The sequence below is a fragment of the Pavona decussata genome, unplaced genomic scaffold, assembly GCF_977016875.1.
Source record: "Pavona decussata unplaced genomic scaffold, jaPavDecu1.1 SCAFFOLD_59, whole genome shotgun sequence".
NCBI classification, from domain to species: domain Eukaryota; kingdom Metazoa; phylum Cnidaria; class Anthozoa; order Scleractinia; family Agariciidae; genus Pavona; species Pavona decussata.
In genome coordinates, this window is record NW_028145481.1 from 418,677 (window position 1) to 437,768 (window position 19,092).

General features: G+C 38.4%; 2 protein-coding genes across 2 annotated transcripts; both read right to left on the reverse strand.

Moving 5' to 3' along the window:
• Positions 1 to 1,905: 1,905 nt before the first annotated feature.
• On the reverse strand, positions 1,906 to 8,252 carry LOC146479283 (neo-calmodulin-like). The gene is made up of 5 exons (XM_085110824.1): positions 8,140 to 8,252; positions 6,004 to 6,031; positions 4,975 to 5,118; positions 2,883 to 3,125; positions 1,906 to 2,108 (listed from the first exon to the last, which is right to left on the reverse strand). Exons 1-5 carry the CDS (start codon positions 8,140 to 8,142, stop codon positions 1,999 to 2,001), a joined length of 528 nt encoding a protein of 175 aa, XP_084966950.1. The 5' UTR covers positions 8,143 to 8,252; the 3' UTR covers positions 1,906 to 1,998.
• Positions 8,253 to 10,296: 2,044 nt separating this feature from the next.
• LOC146479284 (uncharacterized) lies at positions 10,297 to 18,732 on the reverse strand. The gene is made up of 10 exons (XM_085110825.1): positions 18,249 to 18,732; positions 17,279 to 17,362; positions 16,927 to 17,007; positions 16,166 to 16,225; positions 15,443 to 15,478; positions 14,379 to 14,408; positions 14,079 to 14,111; positions 13,177 to 13,389; positions 11,143 to 12,089; positions 10,297 to 10,991 (listed from the first exon to the last, which is right to left on the reverse strand). The coding sequence occupies exons 1-9, from the start codon at positions 18,514 to 18,516 to the stop codon at positions 12,028 to 12,030; spliced, it is 867 nt and encodes a 288-aa protein (XP_084966951.1). The 5' UTR covers positions 18,517 to 18,732; the 3' UTR covers positions 10,297 to 10,991; positions 11,143 to 12,027.
• Between the last annotated feature and the right edge of the window lie 360 nt (positions 18,733 to 19,092).

The window sequence follows — 19,092 nt, forward strand, 5'->3', positions numbered from 1 at the left end:
TTGTCTGAGAAAACCGGGTAGACGTCACGGATGGGGTCGACCGATTTCCTTCATTTTTTAGCTGTTTTCTACTTTCGGTCAGTGATGTTGAAAGGCAATATTTTTATATTCAAACACCTTATAGTTTTCGAGATCCGACCACCTCACAAAAATCGGCCGTTACGGACGAGAAATCCGGTAAAATTCAAATGCTTAACTTCGGTAACGCGTTGACAAATAACTCGCTACTCGAATTTTACCAACTTCGAGAATCTCTTATTTGGATAGTTTTTCTCTTATTCTAAGTCAAGCGTCATTTTACCTCTTTAACAGTCAGCATTTTTGATCTTTTAGAGCAGCAAGATAAATCCGCTTTCAAAACAGCTATTAATAATCATATGCTAGGTGCCATCATTCCCAATGAAAAAGAACCAGTATATTACTTGCGTAGGAGGTGTCACCTTCCTAAGATAAAAACGGAGAGATTCAAGAAAACTTTTGCAAATAGACCTATTTTTAAATATAATTTAGTATAGTATTTTTCTATCCTGTATTAGTATAAATCTACTAGTGTTCTATCACGAATGCCGTTCTCTGATTGGCTACGCTACTCGCTATCTATTTAACCATTAGATTATGAGCTCGAGATTTCTATCGCGTGATAGCTGATGAGGGCGCAGCCCGAATCAGCTATCACGCATAGAAATCGAGAGCGAATAATCTAATTGTTTTAGTATAAATCTACTAGTCGTGCAAAACTAAGCAAGTAAATTATCTATATCCTCGTCGCAGACACTACGAAAACGCGACGAAGTGGCCGCCATTTTGTTTAAAATCGCTACTCACTATCTATCACAGAATAGATAGCGAGTAGCGTAGCCAATCAGAGAACGGCATTCGTGATAGAACACTAGTAGATTTATACTAATCTGTGATAGATAGTGAGTAGCGGTCTTCAACAAAATGGCGCCCGCTTCTTCGCGTTTTCGAAGTGTCTGCGATGAGGATTTAGATAATTTACTGTTTAGTTTTGAACGACTAGTAGATTTATACTAAAACAATTAGATTATTCGCTCTCGATTTCTATCGCGTGATAGCTGATTCGGGCTGCGCCCTCATCAGCTATCACGCGATAGAAATCTCGAGCTCATAATTAGTATTTTTACTTTTTCACTGTAACTTAGAATATGTATTTTTATCCTTTGGTTAAAAAAAGACTATCTTTTCAGAATTATTGTTTAAAAATTAATGCGTGTCATGTAACCCAATTTTCTTTTTGGATTCCAGTAGCGCTTGCTAAGATCTGCTTTTTCGCATAGTTTAAACTGCACAAAAATACCTCTTTTTTAGGAGGCCCTGTCCTTAAATTTCTTTTCAAATTTCTTCACAAATGTCTAACATATTTTAAATCGTCTTGTTTGAGTGTGCTACAGTTTAAAATACAAACAAAAACAATCGAGTCAGTTATCTATCAATCTGTAAACCCAACTTTAGTTTAAAGTATTATTTAGCTATTACATAATACATTTCAACAATGAAATCAGCATATATGACTCAGCGGTGTGATTTAATTTTTTTTTGTTCTCTTCCCCTTTTGGCTGTGTTCAGCAGTAAATCAAAGCAGCCCAGTTTGGATGTAGTTAAATACTGCCCGTAGAAGTTATTCAGTCGAAGCTAAATTTTCATATTAGGGCTACTTTTCTGGATTTCAGAATCAAGAGGGTGATAATGAACCTAGTTTACTGGCCTTAGCTCCCAGGAGTATCCTGTAGCTCAGTGGTAGAGCATCCGAACTAGTAATCGGAAGGTCTTAGGTTCGACTCCTGATAGGAGCACTAGGATTTCCTTTTTCCGAGTATGCCTGTGTCACTTACTTGAATAATACATCATTCGCAAGAGGGGGATAGATACGAGGTGACAACTTAGGCCTTTTTTAAGGTTTTATTTACAGCATGCGGTTTCAGGATGCATGTAATGTTATCGCTTGAACAGTTCTTTTCGTAAATGTCAAACAAAAATCTAACTGTAAATATAGAACTTTTGCCTCCTTCGTGCATATTTAGGGCGCGACGGTTCCTTCTGTTTCGATTCCTTTGGGCAAACTCCTTCCTTGGTCATTTGGAAAAAATCTAAAACAAAAGATAGAAAATAGAGAATGAATATTTTATTTATTTCCCAGTCCAACAGTAAGCGTTCTATCGTATCGTTGGTAGCGCGAAGCTTAGGACGAGTGTTATTCAGTCGTAACATACCGCTCAAGGTTCAACGCGGACTCCTTTATTAGCACGGAAAGTAAATTACCTGAGATCTTTGACGGAAGGAAAAAAAAAGAAAGAATTCCCACACCCCTACCCCATAAATTAGTGATAAATTCACAGTGCATGAAATACAAAGGGCCCATTTTTCATCGAAATTGGGGGAGGGGTGGGCTTAATATTTCATTTAAAGTGATCAAGATATGGGAAATTGTTTCAGACGTGGGATTACATTTAATCTAATCAAAGTTAATTACCGAAACTCCACCGCTACTGTAACTTTAGAGGAACTAGGAATGAACGTTCTTTATTGCTTTTACAAAACCAGCTGCGATGCTAAAATACTTTCCACCGAGGATCCACCGCTCGGTTGCAAAAAAAAAACAAAATTTAAGATAGGTTTGAATTTTCCATAACGATTCTCTGCGTTCTCTAATCGAGCATTATCATGGTAAACGCTTTGAAACCGTATCGTTCCCGATGCGGTTTCAAGGGCATGAAACCGTGACGATTTGAAACCGCATTCGTGTAAACACTGCCTAAAACGCTAAAGGGGTTCTGAACCCTTCGGGGGGGGGGGGGGGGGGTGCTCCCCTTATGAAACTTTACTACGTACCCAGCCCCCCTCCCAACATCGTATATTCTTACCATCAAACGTAATTTTTCTGTTGAATTGGTGTTTCTGATCTTGCAGCATTTCATTGATATCATGTTCGGAAATCTTCTCCTCCAGAGATTGGAAGATTTTCCTCAGTTCAGTGGACATGATGTAGCCGCGGTCATCGCGGTCAAAAATCCTGAATGCTTCCATTGCTTCATCTTCGTTGAAGGAAAACTGATTCTTTGAAACCATCAGTTTAACAAATTCTTCAAAATCCATCTGTCCGTTTCCTTAAGAAAGGGAAACTTGGCGGTCAGATATTTGTTAGTAAAAAATGACAAGCTGGTGTGTTCTCCGTAGTGTGAGAACTTTAGAGTAGATATTTACCTACTGCTCGGTCACCCATCAAGGTGTTACACAATTGTTATTTCAGTAGTTATTCGCGTGGGCTTTTATATATTATAATAATTTCATCGGGCATTGCGGCGTATTTTGCGGGCTAAAATGGAAAATTCAGCGGGCTAAAATATATTTTAGCCCGCTGCTCTAAGCCAATGAGAAACAAGAACATAACGTAACCAGCCAATCAGAACTGGAAACCATTCAACTGTTCGCGCCGTTTTCTTGCTTGTTTGACTGGAAGCGCTGCCGTCTGCAAAAAAATTGTTTTGAGCTACAAAATGGCTGAAAAACCTAACGAAGAAGCAAATTCCCAGTAGTTTCAGCTAGCTAGAGAAAAGGACTTCCAGAAACTGGTGGGCGATGGTGGAAATAATGCCTGTAGTAGTTCCATGGCCGGCAGCGAGGTGAAGGTAAACAGTTTGTCTTCGTCGAGCGAAAGCACTTGCACAATTAATTTTAACACTTGCAAGTGACCATGTCTTCGCTGCTCACAAAATTCTGTTATTTTCCCTTTGAAAACTTAGAAGCAATACTCTCTCGACAAATTTTGCGGTGTTCTGTCGAAGTTTAAAGGTTATGCGACAATGAATATTTTTGTACAATGAAACAACTGTAAAATAAACGCCGACGCGACGCTGGCAGCGTTCAAGATATCTCTTACTGTACTGTCTTTGATTTCTTTTCTGAATGCCCTCTGAAATTATTATAATAGTAATAGAGTTGATGTTCTTGGGCGTAAATATGTTTTTGGCCCTTCTCAGAACTCATTTTAGCCCTCGCCGCAAAAAGAGCCTGAGTCGGGCCAAAAACATATTTACGCCCGCGAACATCAACTCTATTGTTATATTTTGCTGTTTTTGGGAATCCTTCACTTCATCGCTTGCTGGCTATAACGCAATTCTGCAATTCTACACTCAATACTTTTTCAGTTTAATGCGCTGATCAAAAGTCCGTACTCGATCACTCTCATTAAACTTTAAAAAAGAAAATGGGGAAAATAAAAGACGAATTGTTTACAAAAACTTAGTGAATCCGTTATTCTTCGTGTGTTCAGATATACCCTGCGGTTGAACTCCCATACGACAACTAACTACACGATGTTTTGGATTTTGATTCACGTTTAACGAAAGTTTCTGTTACACGATAAAACTCTATTTTTTGGACTTGAAGCTTATAAACTTTTTTTTGTAGTCTTTATCTCGTGGTTGTTATGGAAACTACGAGATCTGCGGACAACCGGCGTCATGTGGGCATATTACTTGGGCTCGTTCCGTGTATTTTCATTTGGTTTCATTAATGCCCAACTGATCTCACCATCAGCAAACCCTTTTGTTGAAACAGGCAAACAACAGTGTCTGGGAGGTATGAGTCATAAATGTTTTCATTCTTTAAGGATTTCAATTTCAGCAAAAATAAAGAAATAAAATGTTGCATTGTGAAATACTAACATATTTCTGCGACTAAATTTCACCATCATCATTGTGCCGATTTGAGTCATTAAATTGTTCGTTTATCGTCTAAGGAATTAGATAGCGAGGTCTCGGTAAAGTAACTTGACGTTTTATCTTAAATCCAAATAGACCGTATTCCTATTCTCCGTATTGAGTTGGAGCTAGCTTGCACACGAGGCTTAAGTGGGGGAAATTTTTTTTTACTTAATATATTTCCCCGCAAGAGCCTGAATTGCAAGCTTGATCCAGTTCAATCTATTCCTTCATTGTTAGGTGTTTTACTTGCCGTCAATGTCCACGCTGTTGATCATCATCTGTAAGTCCTCCTCGCGAGGATTCTCGCCAAGGGACCTCATGACATTTCCAAGCTCTTTTGTGGTGATGAAACCACTGCAGTCCTTGTCAAAGTGCAGGAATGCTTCCCTGTATTCTGAGAGTAAGAAGAAAGTTCGCTGTAATTTTGAAAACGTCTTCTTCTTTATAATCACACAAGAAATTTTACTAAAATGAATACCATGAAATTGTTGAGGAAACCTACAGGAAAACCTACCAATATCCCGGGGGGGAGGAAACTCTCATGTGAAAGGGGCGGCGAGGCTCGTCGTCTCGCTTAATGGCACTTAGGGTCATCTGGGCAAAACGCCATGATATTTAGCCGTGAAGGTCTCGTTTAGTGTTGTACGCGAAGAAATAATAAAAATTTATTTATCTGTGTTTTAAAATGGTCTCTTTTAGCGGTCAAAAAAAGCTCGGGCTACGCCCAGATTGGTCTCCTTTAGGGGTTTAATTTGAAATTTCTGACGAGCATCCCCAACCCTTTCATATGAGAGTCCCCCCTCCCCCCCAGGGCCAACATCTATGGGAAAAGAAAGGGAGAGGAGAAAACGCGGCTGAGGAAGGGTAATGTGCGATGAACAGGCGCTGTATACAAAGGCAATTAGAGCAATACTTTTAGTGAAGTAATGTTTTGGAAGCCAAACTCTTTTGTTGGGTCGGATTGAAGAGTACTCTACACTAAACAGACTATATAAGTAAAACAGACTCCCTGGAGTGTATTAATGAAGCGTCCCCATTGTTGAAAGTTTGTAAACGAATAAGCTAGGCCACAAACAACTCGCAATGATAAGTGTAAACCAACAGGGCATTTTCGGGTACAAATTTCCAAACACTGTATAGTATAGAAAGATATCGAAGATCGATGTTTTTCCTATTTCGTAGTTACTAAAGAGTAGATTCCGTACTGTGTTGTAAATAAGCTGTTTTCATTGGTAATTGAAGTGGGTCAAAAAATTTTAACCTGTCATTTTCCACTTACCTTGGATTTGATCTTGGGTTAGCTTCTCCTGATAAGACGAAACAAAAAGCTATCACTGCACAATCACGGATTTTGTTTTGCTTCAAAACGGTAAATAGAAAGTTCGAATGATTCTAATTGGATAAAAACGCTTGAAGTACCCAGACCTTCTCACCTTTTCTCTTTGGAAAAAAACATCTTGGTGAAGAGATTAAAAAAAAAGCTATGTTTTATCTGTTTTAATTAGAAAGGGTACAGAGCATAAAAGAGAGTGTTCCATTGCTTTATTAATCTGTAGTGTTAAGAAAGCGCTTTTGATTGAATGAAAAGGAGAATTGATTCTCTACAGACTTTTTTCTGTTGAATATTCCTTGACTGGAGACGATTGAAATTAATGTTAAAAAGCGTGGCAGGCCAGCACAGACTCCCTACTGTGGATTTCGGTTTTGCGATGTGTAGGTAATTATGCCTTCAAAGTTTCGCTTTGACTAGCATGTCTTTAAGCAATTCATTTGCCTCTTTTATAAGATATAATGGGAGGCTTTTTTGAAAATGGTCCTCACCAATGGTTGATTTTGAATTAAACCCCATTTGTGCATCAATATTTTGTTAAGGTTATTCACCCCTTGGTGATATGTCGTGACAAATGGTAATATTTTCTTGTGAGTCTTTTTTCAGTTTGTTGTAAAGCCGACTGTCTTCCGGCGAAAGGGACTTCAGATGATGTTCTCTCCAACAAATGTTTCGGGTATTCCCGCGCGTAAAGGTGCATTTGGAAATTAGGTTTCCATCATTTTCCAGCACTTATACTTTAACGGGTCAATACTACCACTCTTTATCAGTTGATTTTTGAAGATTTAAGGTGGCTCTGAACTCCTTCCCAAGAATGTTTTATACTTTGCAAAAAGTTGAATCTAAACATGTTTATTACAGTTCAATAAATTATACAAAAATATGGCTATCACCGAGCTCGTTTTTGAGTTACAACTACTTCAAGGTAAAATAAGGGGTGTTTTTAACAGGTTATACTGTTGCTATAGTAACCTATTATGTCAAGAAAATGACCATAACTTGTTTGCCAATGTTAAGGCATTCGTTTGGCGCCAATTGTTGTTGTATCAACCTACAGAGTGGTAGTGTTGATCCAGTGTCAAGGTATAAGTGCTGTAAAATGATGGAAACCAGTGCCAGCCACCTTAAAAAAAGAGAATCAAGCAAAGTAGGAGTATCGTTTGAGAACTCGTTTTAGTTTTTCCTTTAAATTCCATATAATAAATCTTATAAGACTAGGCACAATCATTGCAATTCCTTGTTATTTAATTGAAACTGGGTCCAGAGAGGCGATCCGTGAGGATAACGTGTGGCTTATGCCCATTTGACAACAAACTAAAAGAGAACAACAGTGTTGTCTAAAATCCTGTGAAATCACTAAGCCCAAGAACCTAGTTTAACGACCTTAGATTCCACGAGTCTCCTGTGGCTCAGTGGTAGAGCATCCGAGCTAGTAATCGGAAGGTCTTAGGCTCGACTCCTGACAGGATCACTCGATGCTTGTGTGAATAATATACCATTCTCACTAAGTCCGCCATGTTCGCAGCAATTTCGCTTATTATATTGTATTTCTTTCTTAACTCATTCTTTATTTCCAATGATATAACTGGTAAGTATTAACTCTAAAAAACCTACGCATCCGTCGATTGTTTCGGTGGCAAAAGAAATCTTTTTTAAAAGACCAACTTATTTTTACTTTAAATAGACTTCGCAACCCTGGAGACAAATAAAATAGTATAAGAATGAACTCAAATATTTTCTCAAAAGTCAAAATGTGTAAATAATTAATTGCATTGTATTCATTGCTTTTCTTCATTTCTCTTCGAATTCGAAGGTGACTCGAAGCTAAACATCCTAACTTTTTGAACTAAAATGATAAATTTCTTCCATCTCAACGATGAACAAAAAACAGGCGCTTTTTTACTCAGTTCCCTCAGTTTATCAAGTTATTCCGCTTGTTGACAATTTGCATGATCAATACAACCGAACATTTGCCAATTCTTTGTGTGAAATATCTTAAGCCAGCCTCTGGGTGAGAATTTGTTAACGGTCCACATTTTGGCCGTGACCAGCAAGCAAATAGGAAAAAAAATCAGGTTTACATACCATGATTTTGTTCTGTATCGGCCTCTAGCAACTGAAAGAAAGCACCTTCGGATAAAATTTTCATAAATTACTTAGTCTTGGGAAATTTAAAACATATTATTTTGCATTACCGCCAGGGGATTTTGGTTTTTTGATGGAATCTTGTGGTTTTCACGTCCGCGATTTTGATATGCCGATTTTTTAATTCTTATACACCTGGTGTTCCTTCTTTAGATTAAAATTTGTAAAGTTTTGAAAATTCTTATTTTTTCTTTCAGCTAAACTCGAAAACGAAACTTATTAAACACATTTGAGACCGTGTGATGGCGCTTTGCAAGCGTAAAAAGGGAGGACAGAATTTTTTTATTAAAGAAAAACCTTGTATGAAATATTTAATGGAACCGGCAGTAACAATCAATAACGATCTCAATTAAAATGGAAAAAGATTGGAAAGGTGCATGCTTTTCAGTTCGTTATCAGGTTTTTACGTAGAATCTGTGTACATTCGTGGTAAATAGTTAAAAGGTGTTGATTCTAAGGCTGGAGTTAAAATTGAAATTATTGGAATGTAAAATAAATAGCTAATTTTAAACGAGTAGAAACTTTTCTATTTGTAACAGTTAAGTTTATTTTTAGACTAACAATATTATGCATCGGAACGACTTAATTCTTATTGGCTAAAAAGCAGCAGTAGTTTAGATTTAACAAGGCGTAGAGAAGCTGGATAACGTGGGCGTAAAACGGCTTAGATGGTATTGACTCTGATTGGCTGAGATTATTACTCTATAATTTAAAATTGTGGATTCTTTCAAAAATTATTAATCAACTGTCTTCCTTTCTTACACTTTTTGACCTACCCCAAAATTCACAGTCTGTGTTCACACGCGAAAAGCTAGCTAAGTTCCGGTTTCCCAGTACAAAGTTTGCGAGCCTTAAGCTCGTATAAAACATGGCAAAGGCACCACGAAAGCCGATAAATTTCACGCCCAGAAAACTGATGGCCAACAGTTACTACGTTTTAACTCATTTCCAACGTAAAAAAATTAAGATTTCAGAAAATTAGTCTTTGTTTTACAGTGATCAACGACTTCGCATCTGTCTGTAAAGCATCAAGAACTCAGTTAACTTAGAGTCGAGGCAGTTGTGTATTGACTTCAAATTCTCTTCTCTTGTCCTCAGGCCCTTCGCATTCAAAACACCGTATTCGCTCGGTTGAACTGCCACAAGCTTTCACGCGAGGGAGTGCAATCATGAAAAACGTTTTCATTTAAGAGATTCCATATATGACGCTTCCTCATAAAATAACCTGAGTCCCAGTTGAACAACCAGAATAAAGCGCTTCTTTTAAGATCTTCGCAAAAAAAAAAAACTTTGTTAGGAGACATTTAATTTGTGAACTTTTTTGTTTTTCACAGTTTTTCATCAGTGATTGATCACACACGTTCAAATATGAGTTTGGTTAATCAGTTCTTGTATTGTCTGGTGGGAACAGAAATTACTTTGATAAAGCTGAACTTAGAAAAACGTTATACATAGAATGCAGAAAGCATAAGCGGCAAATGGAATAGCTAATTCAAAATAACGAGATAGAAAGATAGATCACGATGACCATTTAGGAGAAAATAAACATTTAGCAAATGGTTGGGAATCAAGAAAAATCTTTTGTTTCCAACGTGCGCGCACGATAATGGCGCTAAAATTATGTACGCAGTAAAAATGCGCAATGCAATTCAGTGGAATCACCTTAGGACGGTGCCTGCTATTGTTACTGCGCATATGCTCTGCGCATCTCGAGATACTCGGGTTTCCTATGGGTGGTGCCTAATAATACAGGGATATTTTTGCGCGGTTTAACACTAGACGGAGAAAATAGAACTTAGCAAGTGCTCTTGGTATCTCGAAAGAAAACTGGGGGTAACCATGCATTTTTCAGAGATAATTAAGCTTCAATTTAGGAAAAAATTCCCATACATTGCTTTATATTTTGGCGCTTTTTAGAAATATTATTGCTTAATTATCTCTGAAAAATGCGTGGCTACCCCCAGTTTTCGTTGTGGATTCCAGTAGCCCTTGCTAAGATCTGCTTTTCCCGCATAGTCATGAACCACACAAAAATACTTCGGTATTAGTAGGCACCGTCTTTAAAGAATGCGCTTCGCAAGTCGACATTGTGCCGTCAAGAAGGACATCTCTTTCTTGCTATATGAGCCCGGCATGACACAGATACAAGTTTTTCAGACCAGAAAGTTTAGTTTATTCATTTATACAGATATATACACTACTTCACATCCCCGGAGACCCAGGGGCAGACAGTACGGTCAGGAGGAAGCCAAAACTGGTACGTTTACAAGAACGAACGAACGAGCGACTATCTGCTCCTGGATCTCCGGGGATGGCTACTTTACTGTCATTACAAGGATATTTTACATCTTTACAAGGCTAAACTGGTTTTAACTTAGTTCTTATCTACCTACTGGAGGGCTGGATTATCATTATGATTCTAATTTACACCGCTCCCATTTCGGTCGAGTCAAATAAAAATTCAACTGAGTTCCAGTACAAACCTGCTAAATCTGAGTAAATTAAATTAGCCCAACAACCACAGGAATAAATCAAATTACACACTTATATGAGAGTTAAATGGCCTAAAAGTCAAATAGGGTGCAGTTTTAATGCTTATCTGTACAGTTGAAAAGATTGAAATAGGTAAAATCGCACTTCGAGCCTAAACTGATTTCATGTATATAGTTTTTATCATGTAAATAGTTTTTCTTACATTTTGTTTCATTTTATTCTTTTATATGTCCCCTTTTATTAGAAGGATTATTTCTTGGGCCAGTCTTTTATGTCTGACACAGAAATAACGTTACTTACTTACTTACTTACTTTTGAGCATGTAAACAACTATCAATGCTACTCACCTCGAATAGCCCTTGCTAATTGTGGATAACTAATATTGTAAAAAGTGTCTTCTCTTATAATAAATTGTTGTTGTTGTTGTTGTTGTTGTTAAGTGGCCCACACAGCCGAAGCTTAGCCTGGTTCTTGTAGCATTTAGCAACTAAGAGTATTGCTATCCTATGCACCTGGTTTGTGGAGGGTGGGGGGGGGGGGGGTAGGGGGGTGCTACCAATACTCCAATGGTAATAGTGAACTAGCATGGTAAAGATACGGCCATTTTCAAATATTAACAATGGTTATTGAACTGAGTGGAGTGCAATTTGGTCGGAAATCATACGCGTGATTTCAAAATCGAACGAGCGCGCAGCGCGAGTTTGATTTGAAATCACAAGTATGATTTCAGACCAAAATTGCACGACACAAAGTTCAATCACCACTTTATTACACCTATTTTGAAATCACAGAGTTTTATTGTCAATTTTAATATTCTATTCTTGTTACTTCATTTCCATTTTGATGGCCTAAAGACTGAGGATGTGATTTAGAGCCAAAAATGGTACAATTTGGGAATAAATCGCACTGTTGAGAGCCAATGAGATTGCAAGGATCACCAGTGATTTCAAAATGGGTGTAATAAACTTTAGCAATCACCAACAAGAGGTAATGAAAGTAGAAAAATTAATAGATTTGCCACAATGCGACAATGTTGGCTTTACTTTGAACTAGAAATCTTTGAAATACGTCAATGAGGCATGGAACGCCTCTAATAGAGGGAGGATCTACAGGATTCCAGCTTCTATTCTGCTTAAAGGACGATGATGAGTCTGGTCAGAAGACTCAATGGTTTTTGAATATTGTTACACTTGCTGTTTCAGATTGAAGAGAGCATTGGCCTTGCCTATAAGAGTCTCAGTGGTGTAACGTTTACGTGCTCCATTAATCGTTTATACATTCAGCTTAAGTAAACTGTCTATGTCTAAGTGTAGTGTTGATTACCAAATGATTCCTTTAGACTGTGTCATGTTTTGAACTAAATTCCAAGGATGCGTGTCTCCTATTCTTGATGTGCCCTGCAACCAAGAAACAAGCTCAGCATTGAGGTGACATTTTAAATTTCAGCTCGACTAAATTCCCAACTGCTTCCTTGACTAAGAGCGGTTGTCGTAAAAACCAAACCCAAGATATCACTCTAACCAATCACAACGGATGTAAAACAACACAATGAACCAATCAAAACTCAAAGCAAATGCACGAGATGGCGTCAAGCGCGGGAAAACGCGGGCGCCGAACAAGTCGCGATTAATTTTATTTTTACATCCTTCGGTTAAAAAAAATGGCGCATGTTTTGCTTTCCAGTCACAGAACGTAGAAAATTAAAACCAAAGCAAAAAAGAAATTTTCGACACTGAACTGAAAACCGCTCTATTTGGTTGCCTCCATTGTAATGCCGGATGAAAGAGTGCCGCAGAATTTTCACTAACCCTAACTTTAATCCTTTCCCAAACTCTACTTATAATTTTTGTCTTGTCTCTAGGCGACACGAATTTTGACTAGCTTGCTATCAATATGATGGAGAACTCAAGATCTTAGTACGAATACCAGCTATACTAGAAGTATAGCTTTTTAAACCTCGTAAATGAGCTAGATTACCGCGTTCTATAAATGAACGGGATCGGTATGCCATGTATGCCCCAGGGTGACCTCATGAAAGGTCCTGAGCTCGCCATGAACTTATAACTACCTACCTTACTTCTTACTATTCTAGCTCATCTCAGCTCACCATCTTTCACCCTAATTTACCCAGTTTACCTCAAAGAAAATTCATGAGGACATACGTGGAATTCTGCTCAAACTGTGGTTCTGTGGTCTGACTATCTAAATTTTCGATCTTTCGATTATTAAAAGCTGTCTATCATTGAGGAAGTTATTCGAACATTTCTGACACTTGACATCAATGAATTACAAGATATCAAAAATTATAAGATGAAACGAGTTGACACAGGAGATGAGAATGAAAAGCTGAGATAAGATAAGACAGGACAAGACAAAATGATAAGGTAAGATAAGAATATTTAACATTTGATGTAACCAGTCAGAGGGCAACATTTCATTTATTTTAACATAGAATAAAAGGGCTGATAAATTTTAACAGCTCACTTTTTTTCTTCTGTGTGGAGTAGCACTTTGGAGGTGATATGGTGCAAAACATCCATCCTTTAGGAATAAACACTCGTTTATTTCCCACGTTAGTCTTGAGGTTAATTGTGCGTCCTTCACTGCTTCTGACGCCATGATAAGGTAGGGATAGAACCACATCATGCGCTTTTCCATCCGTTGTTTCTTTACTGGTGGTGGCGTTCTGTATTAGAGCTAAAATAACAACAAGTACAGTTTTTTTCTGGACACATACATGCTAACAGTTCCTTTCCAAAGTAAACGAAGGAGGAAACAAAAGCCTCAGTGGGCGATCGAGTCTTATCTACCCATTTGCCCCCTCGCTCTGTTCGCTTGCTCGCCGGGTTTTACTCACACTTTCGATAATCAAGAACAGTAGCTAGCACTCAGTCTTAGCTGATAAACAAGGTCGTACACTGTGATCAAATCTGTTTTAGTACGTAGCAGTCGTTTCCTTTTCGAGAGCGCGGGAGGCTGTAAAGGCATTAAGCGATAATAAGATGAACAAATAAGGAGGAGAGCTCCTTCTCTCTGCTAGCTTTCATTCGCTTCGCGCGCTCTTTTCGAAAGGAGACGACTGCCAAATCTCCATTTCTTAATAAATATCTGCTTACAGTTTAACTCTCACAAATATATCAGATTTTCTAAAAGCAAGATACCAAAGGACCTTGATCGCGACCTAGTGTACTTAGATATAGATTGCGAGAAGTCCTTTTTTTCCTTAGAGATAGTAAAGCGAGGGCACCTCGCGCGCGCGCACAAACGTTGCTACGCTACGCAGGGAGGGAAGCGAAAGCGTGGCTCCCTCGTCTTACTCACTATCCCTAAGACTGAAAAATAAAGGTCTGTTCGTTGTCTAAATTAGCTGCGTCGCAACTGCTCACCTTTATTCGTGTGTTCCTCGACCGAGGCCAAAACTGAAAAATGACAGCAACACAAACCGTGTTTCATTATCGCAAGAAGAACGTTCAATTCCTTTCATCTTCTCTTATAGAGAAGGTGTTATACAGCATATCACGACCATTGGTGCAAAGAAATATCCTGAGTCCACTGCTGAATTAGTTAGCCATTACAAATTTCACTAAGAACATTATTGAGAAGTAAAGGGACATTTTGTCTGAGAAAAAAACTCTTGGATTACAAGCAGAGTTATACACTGTCAATTTCATCTGCAGTCCTCTTACCTTTTTCTATCTTCGTCCTTTTTCTGCTCTCTAAATTCACAAAACCATAATTGATAAAAGTAAGAGAAATTTATTGTTTGTTTTAAGGCCAGTTTTGAAAAATGCTGGGAAGGTATCAATTAGTCACGATCATAATAATAATAATAAAATAATTTATTACTTATTATTAATCATCTGCAGAATTCATGTTAAACTTCCTGAGAAAACTCCTAGAAAACTATATTAGAATAATGAGCTCATATCACTGATAAATGACCCCCGCCCCACGTTCCCCGAAGCACACTGACTTGAATAAACGGACTTGCGTGCTTTTCTCAAACTCCCGGAAAACTATTTTACGTGGCAATACCATTTTAAATAATTTCGAAAGGTAAAACTTTTAAAATTTTAAAAAGATTGAGAAACAAAATCTGATATGGGTTCGGAGAACAAGGCGAATGGCTTAACGTCCTTATCCAAGAACGAATTATCTCAGCCGAGACTACAATCATCGCCAATTTCTGTTGGGAAGGTTAAAAAAATTTCGTTTTAACAATTTTTATTGGTTACGTTTGTTTACGTCTTTGTTTGTCGTTTCCCCCACCCCCACCCCTCATTCAATGTTGAATTCCCCACGGAGAATAATGCGTAAAGATTCACAGTTGAAACTCAACATTGATACAGGGGAGGGGAGGAACGTGAAGGCAAGGCAAAAGTCAGTAATCTTCCCAAGATTTTTGGCGATGATTGTAGATCAGTCTGCTAACAGCCAGCCGATGATCTTATGATGAATCGTGACTGAGCTAACCAGGCAGCACTACAGAACAAGCGAAACACGCATGCGTGGACCAAAATCCTAGGCCGTGAGAGAAGGTGAGAACAAAATAACAACCTCGTTCCCAGTGCCTCTCCTCTTCACGTCCTCTCTCGCTCCCTGGGACCTGAAGAGGAGAGGGCCTGGGAACGAGATTGACAAAATAATAGTTTGTTATGATTTGTCTTCCCTCAGATGGCGACTTCTCTTAGCCTGCATTTTCCAAAAAGTGTAAAAAAAAAAAACTTGATAGTGTTCTGAATGCACTGACCGTGATACGCTGTTTCCCTTTCAATAGACCTCAGGGCTGTAAAAAAACAATGTTGAGTTGTTTACAGTATCAGTAATTAGCAAAAGTCCCGTAAAATACCCTGCAACTAAATTACCTTGACTGGTCGAAAGATGCTACCGAAATGAATGGAAAATTTGAAACAATATTCTTAAACTTCCTCTAAAACACTTCTAAAATACTCTTATACTCGGGATTTGCTTAGGTTTTGAATAACAGCTACCCGTGTTGTGAAATACACCTGTTTTAGTTAGAGAGAACATAAAATCACAAAAAGACCAAGACGCCTTTGGATTAAAGTGCAGAGAAATAATGCAAACAAACTAGAAGCAGACAGCGAGGAATATTTGTACTATCAGCCATATTTTCACACAGGATCATTGTAATGATTTGTTATATGAGATGAATCGAACAAAGTGAGTTAACATGAAAAAGCAAGATATAGTACTACGTGAAAATATGGTTTACCAAGGAGGACTCAAATCCCCGTCTCCAGCGTTCAAGGCAGACTTGATGACCTCTACACCACAGAAGAGCCCACAGTGAAATCTAAATCTGAATCTAAAGTAGCCTGAGAGATCAGTCTAGTATCACTCGCTGGGTGATAAGTCTGCACTCGCAGGCTAGATCTAAAGTAGCTTAAAAAATATCACAAAGTTTATAATCATTGCCCATTATGGTGGTACAAAGAGACGTTTCTCTGACCTGATTCAATGTCTCTTATTTGTCGTTCTTCTTGTTCTTCGTCGTCAACAGATCGTAGAACTATTTTCATAATGAGAAAAGAAAACTTCGGTGAACTCAAATTCATGCCATTTATCAACATAAATGAACTTCCGTTTGGCTAGAATAGGAGAGAAGTTTTTGATGTGTCATGAATACAGACTGAATAAAGTTGTTATGCTTGTCAAATTGAGATCCGCAGTTGGTCCGAAAAGAAAAAAAGAGCCAAAACTGTTTCCAGGAAACAATCTGGGCAGCAAAGATCAAAAAGACTTTCTACGTTTACCGAAGATTACCTGAACAATTCTGAAGATTGTTCAAGTTGGAAAGGAGCATAGCGTCAGGTCAGAACTTCGTGCGGCTTAGCCACGCCCTTTGGTAATAAAAAACGCCCCCGCTGGTTCAACGAAACAAATATCATATCACCGAGCCCATATCAGACTTTCATCAAGTTTGTTGTACATAGTTAATGTTTTCGTGTACACCTTGGATAAGGGCAAGAGAAAAGCACATTCAATTGCTTAGAGGTACTTAGCCTCCGTGACAGGCACATGGAGAATATATAGGACGCGAGAAACAGCGGGGCACGCGAGGGTCTCCTCCTCGCGTGTCTACCTCCCTCGCGCGTCCCGCTGTTTCTCGCGTCCTATACATTTTCCATGCGTCTGCCACGCAGGTTAAGAGGTACTCCATAGCTGTGACAAGAATGTTCTGCAGCTGGCCTATACACTGCACACATGTACCTTTCTTTAAAGATTCCAAGGCTTTCGTTTGATGATCCATAGTTTGAACTGGTTGCACGCCATCGTCCATTGCCAAAAGTGCTGGGAACAGAAAGATTTTAGCTAGTCTGGTTATTAATAATGACATTTGTACTCTCAAATGCTTGCTGTCATTCAAGGATATAGCGTCTGATTTTAATGCCAGGGAGTAATCATAATCCGGCAGTGTCTTGTTCGTACCTAAGTGGCCCACAGGGGTTTTATCAGCTCGTAATACCGTGACTAAAATCATAATTTCTCCAGTCACTCGTTAAAATTGCGGTTTGTTTTGTACTGTCATGCTAGTTTAACTTATTCATCGGCAGCTTTTTACCTTTTTTTAATCTTCCAACTTCCTTTCCGGGTTCTTCCAGAATTAGTCTTCGTCCTTCGTTATTCTTTCCATCTGATAAGATGTCTGTAAAGACAAAATACAAAAACCAGTCAGCCGAGCTCGAGATTTTAAATTTATAGATAGTTCTTTTTGATATGAGGCTAGTTCAGTTTCTCCATTAGCAAGTTTACTTTGTGATCAAAAGTTTGAGTTTTTTAAAATGACGATCATAAACTAACTGTATCAACAATTTCACGAGAATGTTTACACAAATTTTCTTTGAGCAAACAAAAAACGTAAGAGTCCTTAAAAAGGATCACTTCCACAACTGATCTGGTGGCGGAAGTTTGTTTTCTTCCAACTGGTACCAGCAGTATATAATATTTGTGTGACAAATGGTGCATACCAAAAACAACACCAAAAGATGATTAGATCGTTTAAAACTATACTATTTATTTTCCATTTTCGTGAGACGTTAAGTTTTTCTCGCAGAAAAATGTCTTCCAGTATGAAAAATATCGCCACTTTGTCTTGACTTGGATGATAACGAGGGAGTGACCGTCACGCCTAAATGAACACCAGTAGCAATTTAAAGGAAATGAAACCCCCCACTGTTTCTAAAATGTTTGATATTGATATGTCTAGGAACTTCAACTTATCAGTAACAAGTTTCATACGGCGTGTACTCGCCTACCACTTGTAATCTTTCTCTCCTATTTGGTCTTAAGGATAAAAACAGTGTATTTTCGAGATTTTGTATGCGCCTTTCAAGAAACAGGCAATTTTCTGGCATGAGTGAATATCTAAGATCAATTACCTATTGCTGTGCCTCTCTATGAATAGCTTTTTTCTGTGTTAAATTTTTCTTTCTCGTTTTATCATTTTGTGTTAATAATGACCTCTTTTTCTCACTAATTATCACTGACACAATTAAGGGTTGAAGATTAGTTATTTCATTAAAATAACTCACCTCTCGTCACAGTTATTTTAAAGCTTTCTACCACTTGTACATAGAGTAGTAAAATGGAGATCAAGTCTGTCGTTCTGAAATTTCTTTCCGTCATTTCTTCGGCGTAAAGAAGCCTCTTATGAAAAACGAGAGAACCAAGAAAGGTCGCTCTAATTGTTAGTAGTGGCACCCCATTTTCAGGTAAAATCAAGTAGCACCGGCAAGTTACTAAATAATTAAACAGAAGCATTTGGGGCTTCAGGGAACGCAAGATTGGAATTGTTTCCATTGAAACGCACCTGCGTAATATTCCAGTAAATCTAAATTGCTCCGGAAGTAACTAAGGCAAGACGAAATTCTCCTTTTGTTGAGCCGGTGGCTAATTGAAAAACTCGCACTTCAAGGCTGTTAAAAAAAAAACCATTAATGCAGGAAATAACTAAGGTGCAAATAACTCAGAACAGAGATCTTTAAGATGTATATAGACTCGATAACAGCCGCCTTAGGGTGCACCAGCGTTGGTAAAACACAGTCCATTTTGGCAGCTCGAGAATGATACCAGACTCACTAAACTAATGAAGCTTCCCCGTTCCACATGTGAGGTTGAGGGTGGTGAACCAGAAAAAAAAAAGGCACCGAAAGAAAAACGGTAATTTATGAGAGGGAGGGAGGTCGGGGAAATAGCAAAATGGCGCAATGTTGCTTAACATTCTGTAGTGGCAAAAGGTGGTAACCGCCAAAGAAAGAAAGATAGCCGGGAGAAAAATTGCCTAGAGCGGCATGTTCTGAAACCTCCTGCCCCTACCCCATCACCCCGCCCCTTTATGCCACAGGCTCCGCTTGTTCAAAAGCATATACAGTGTGA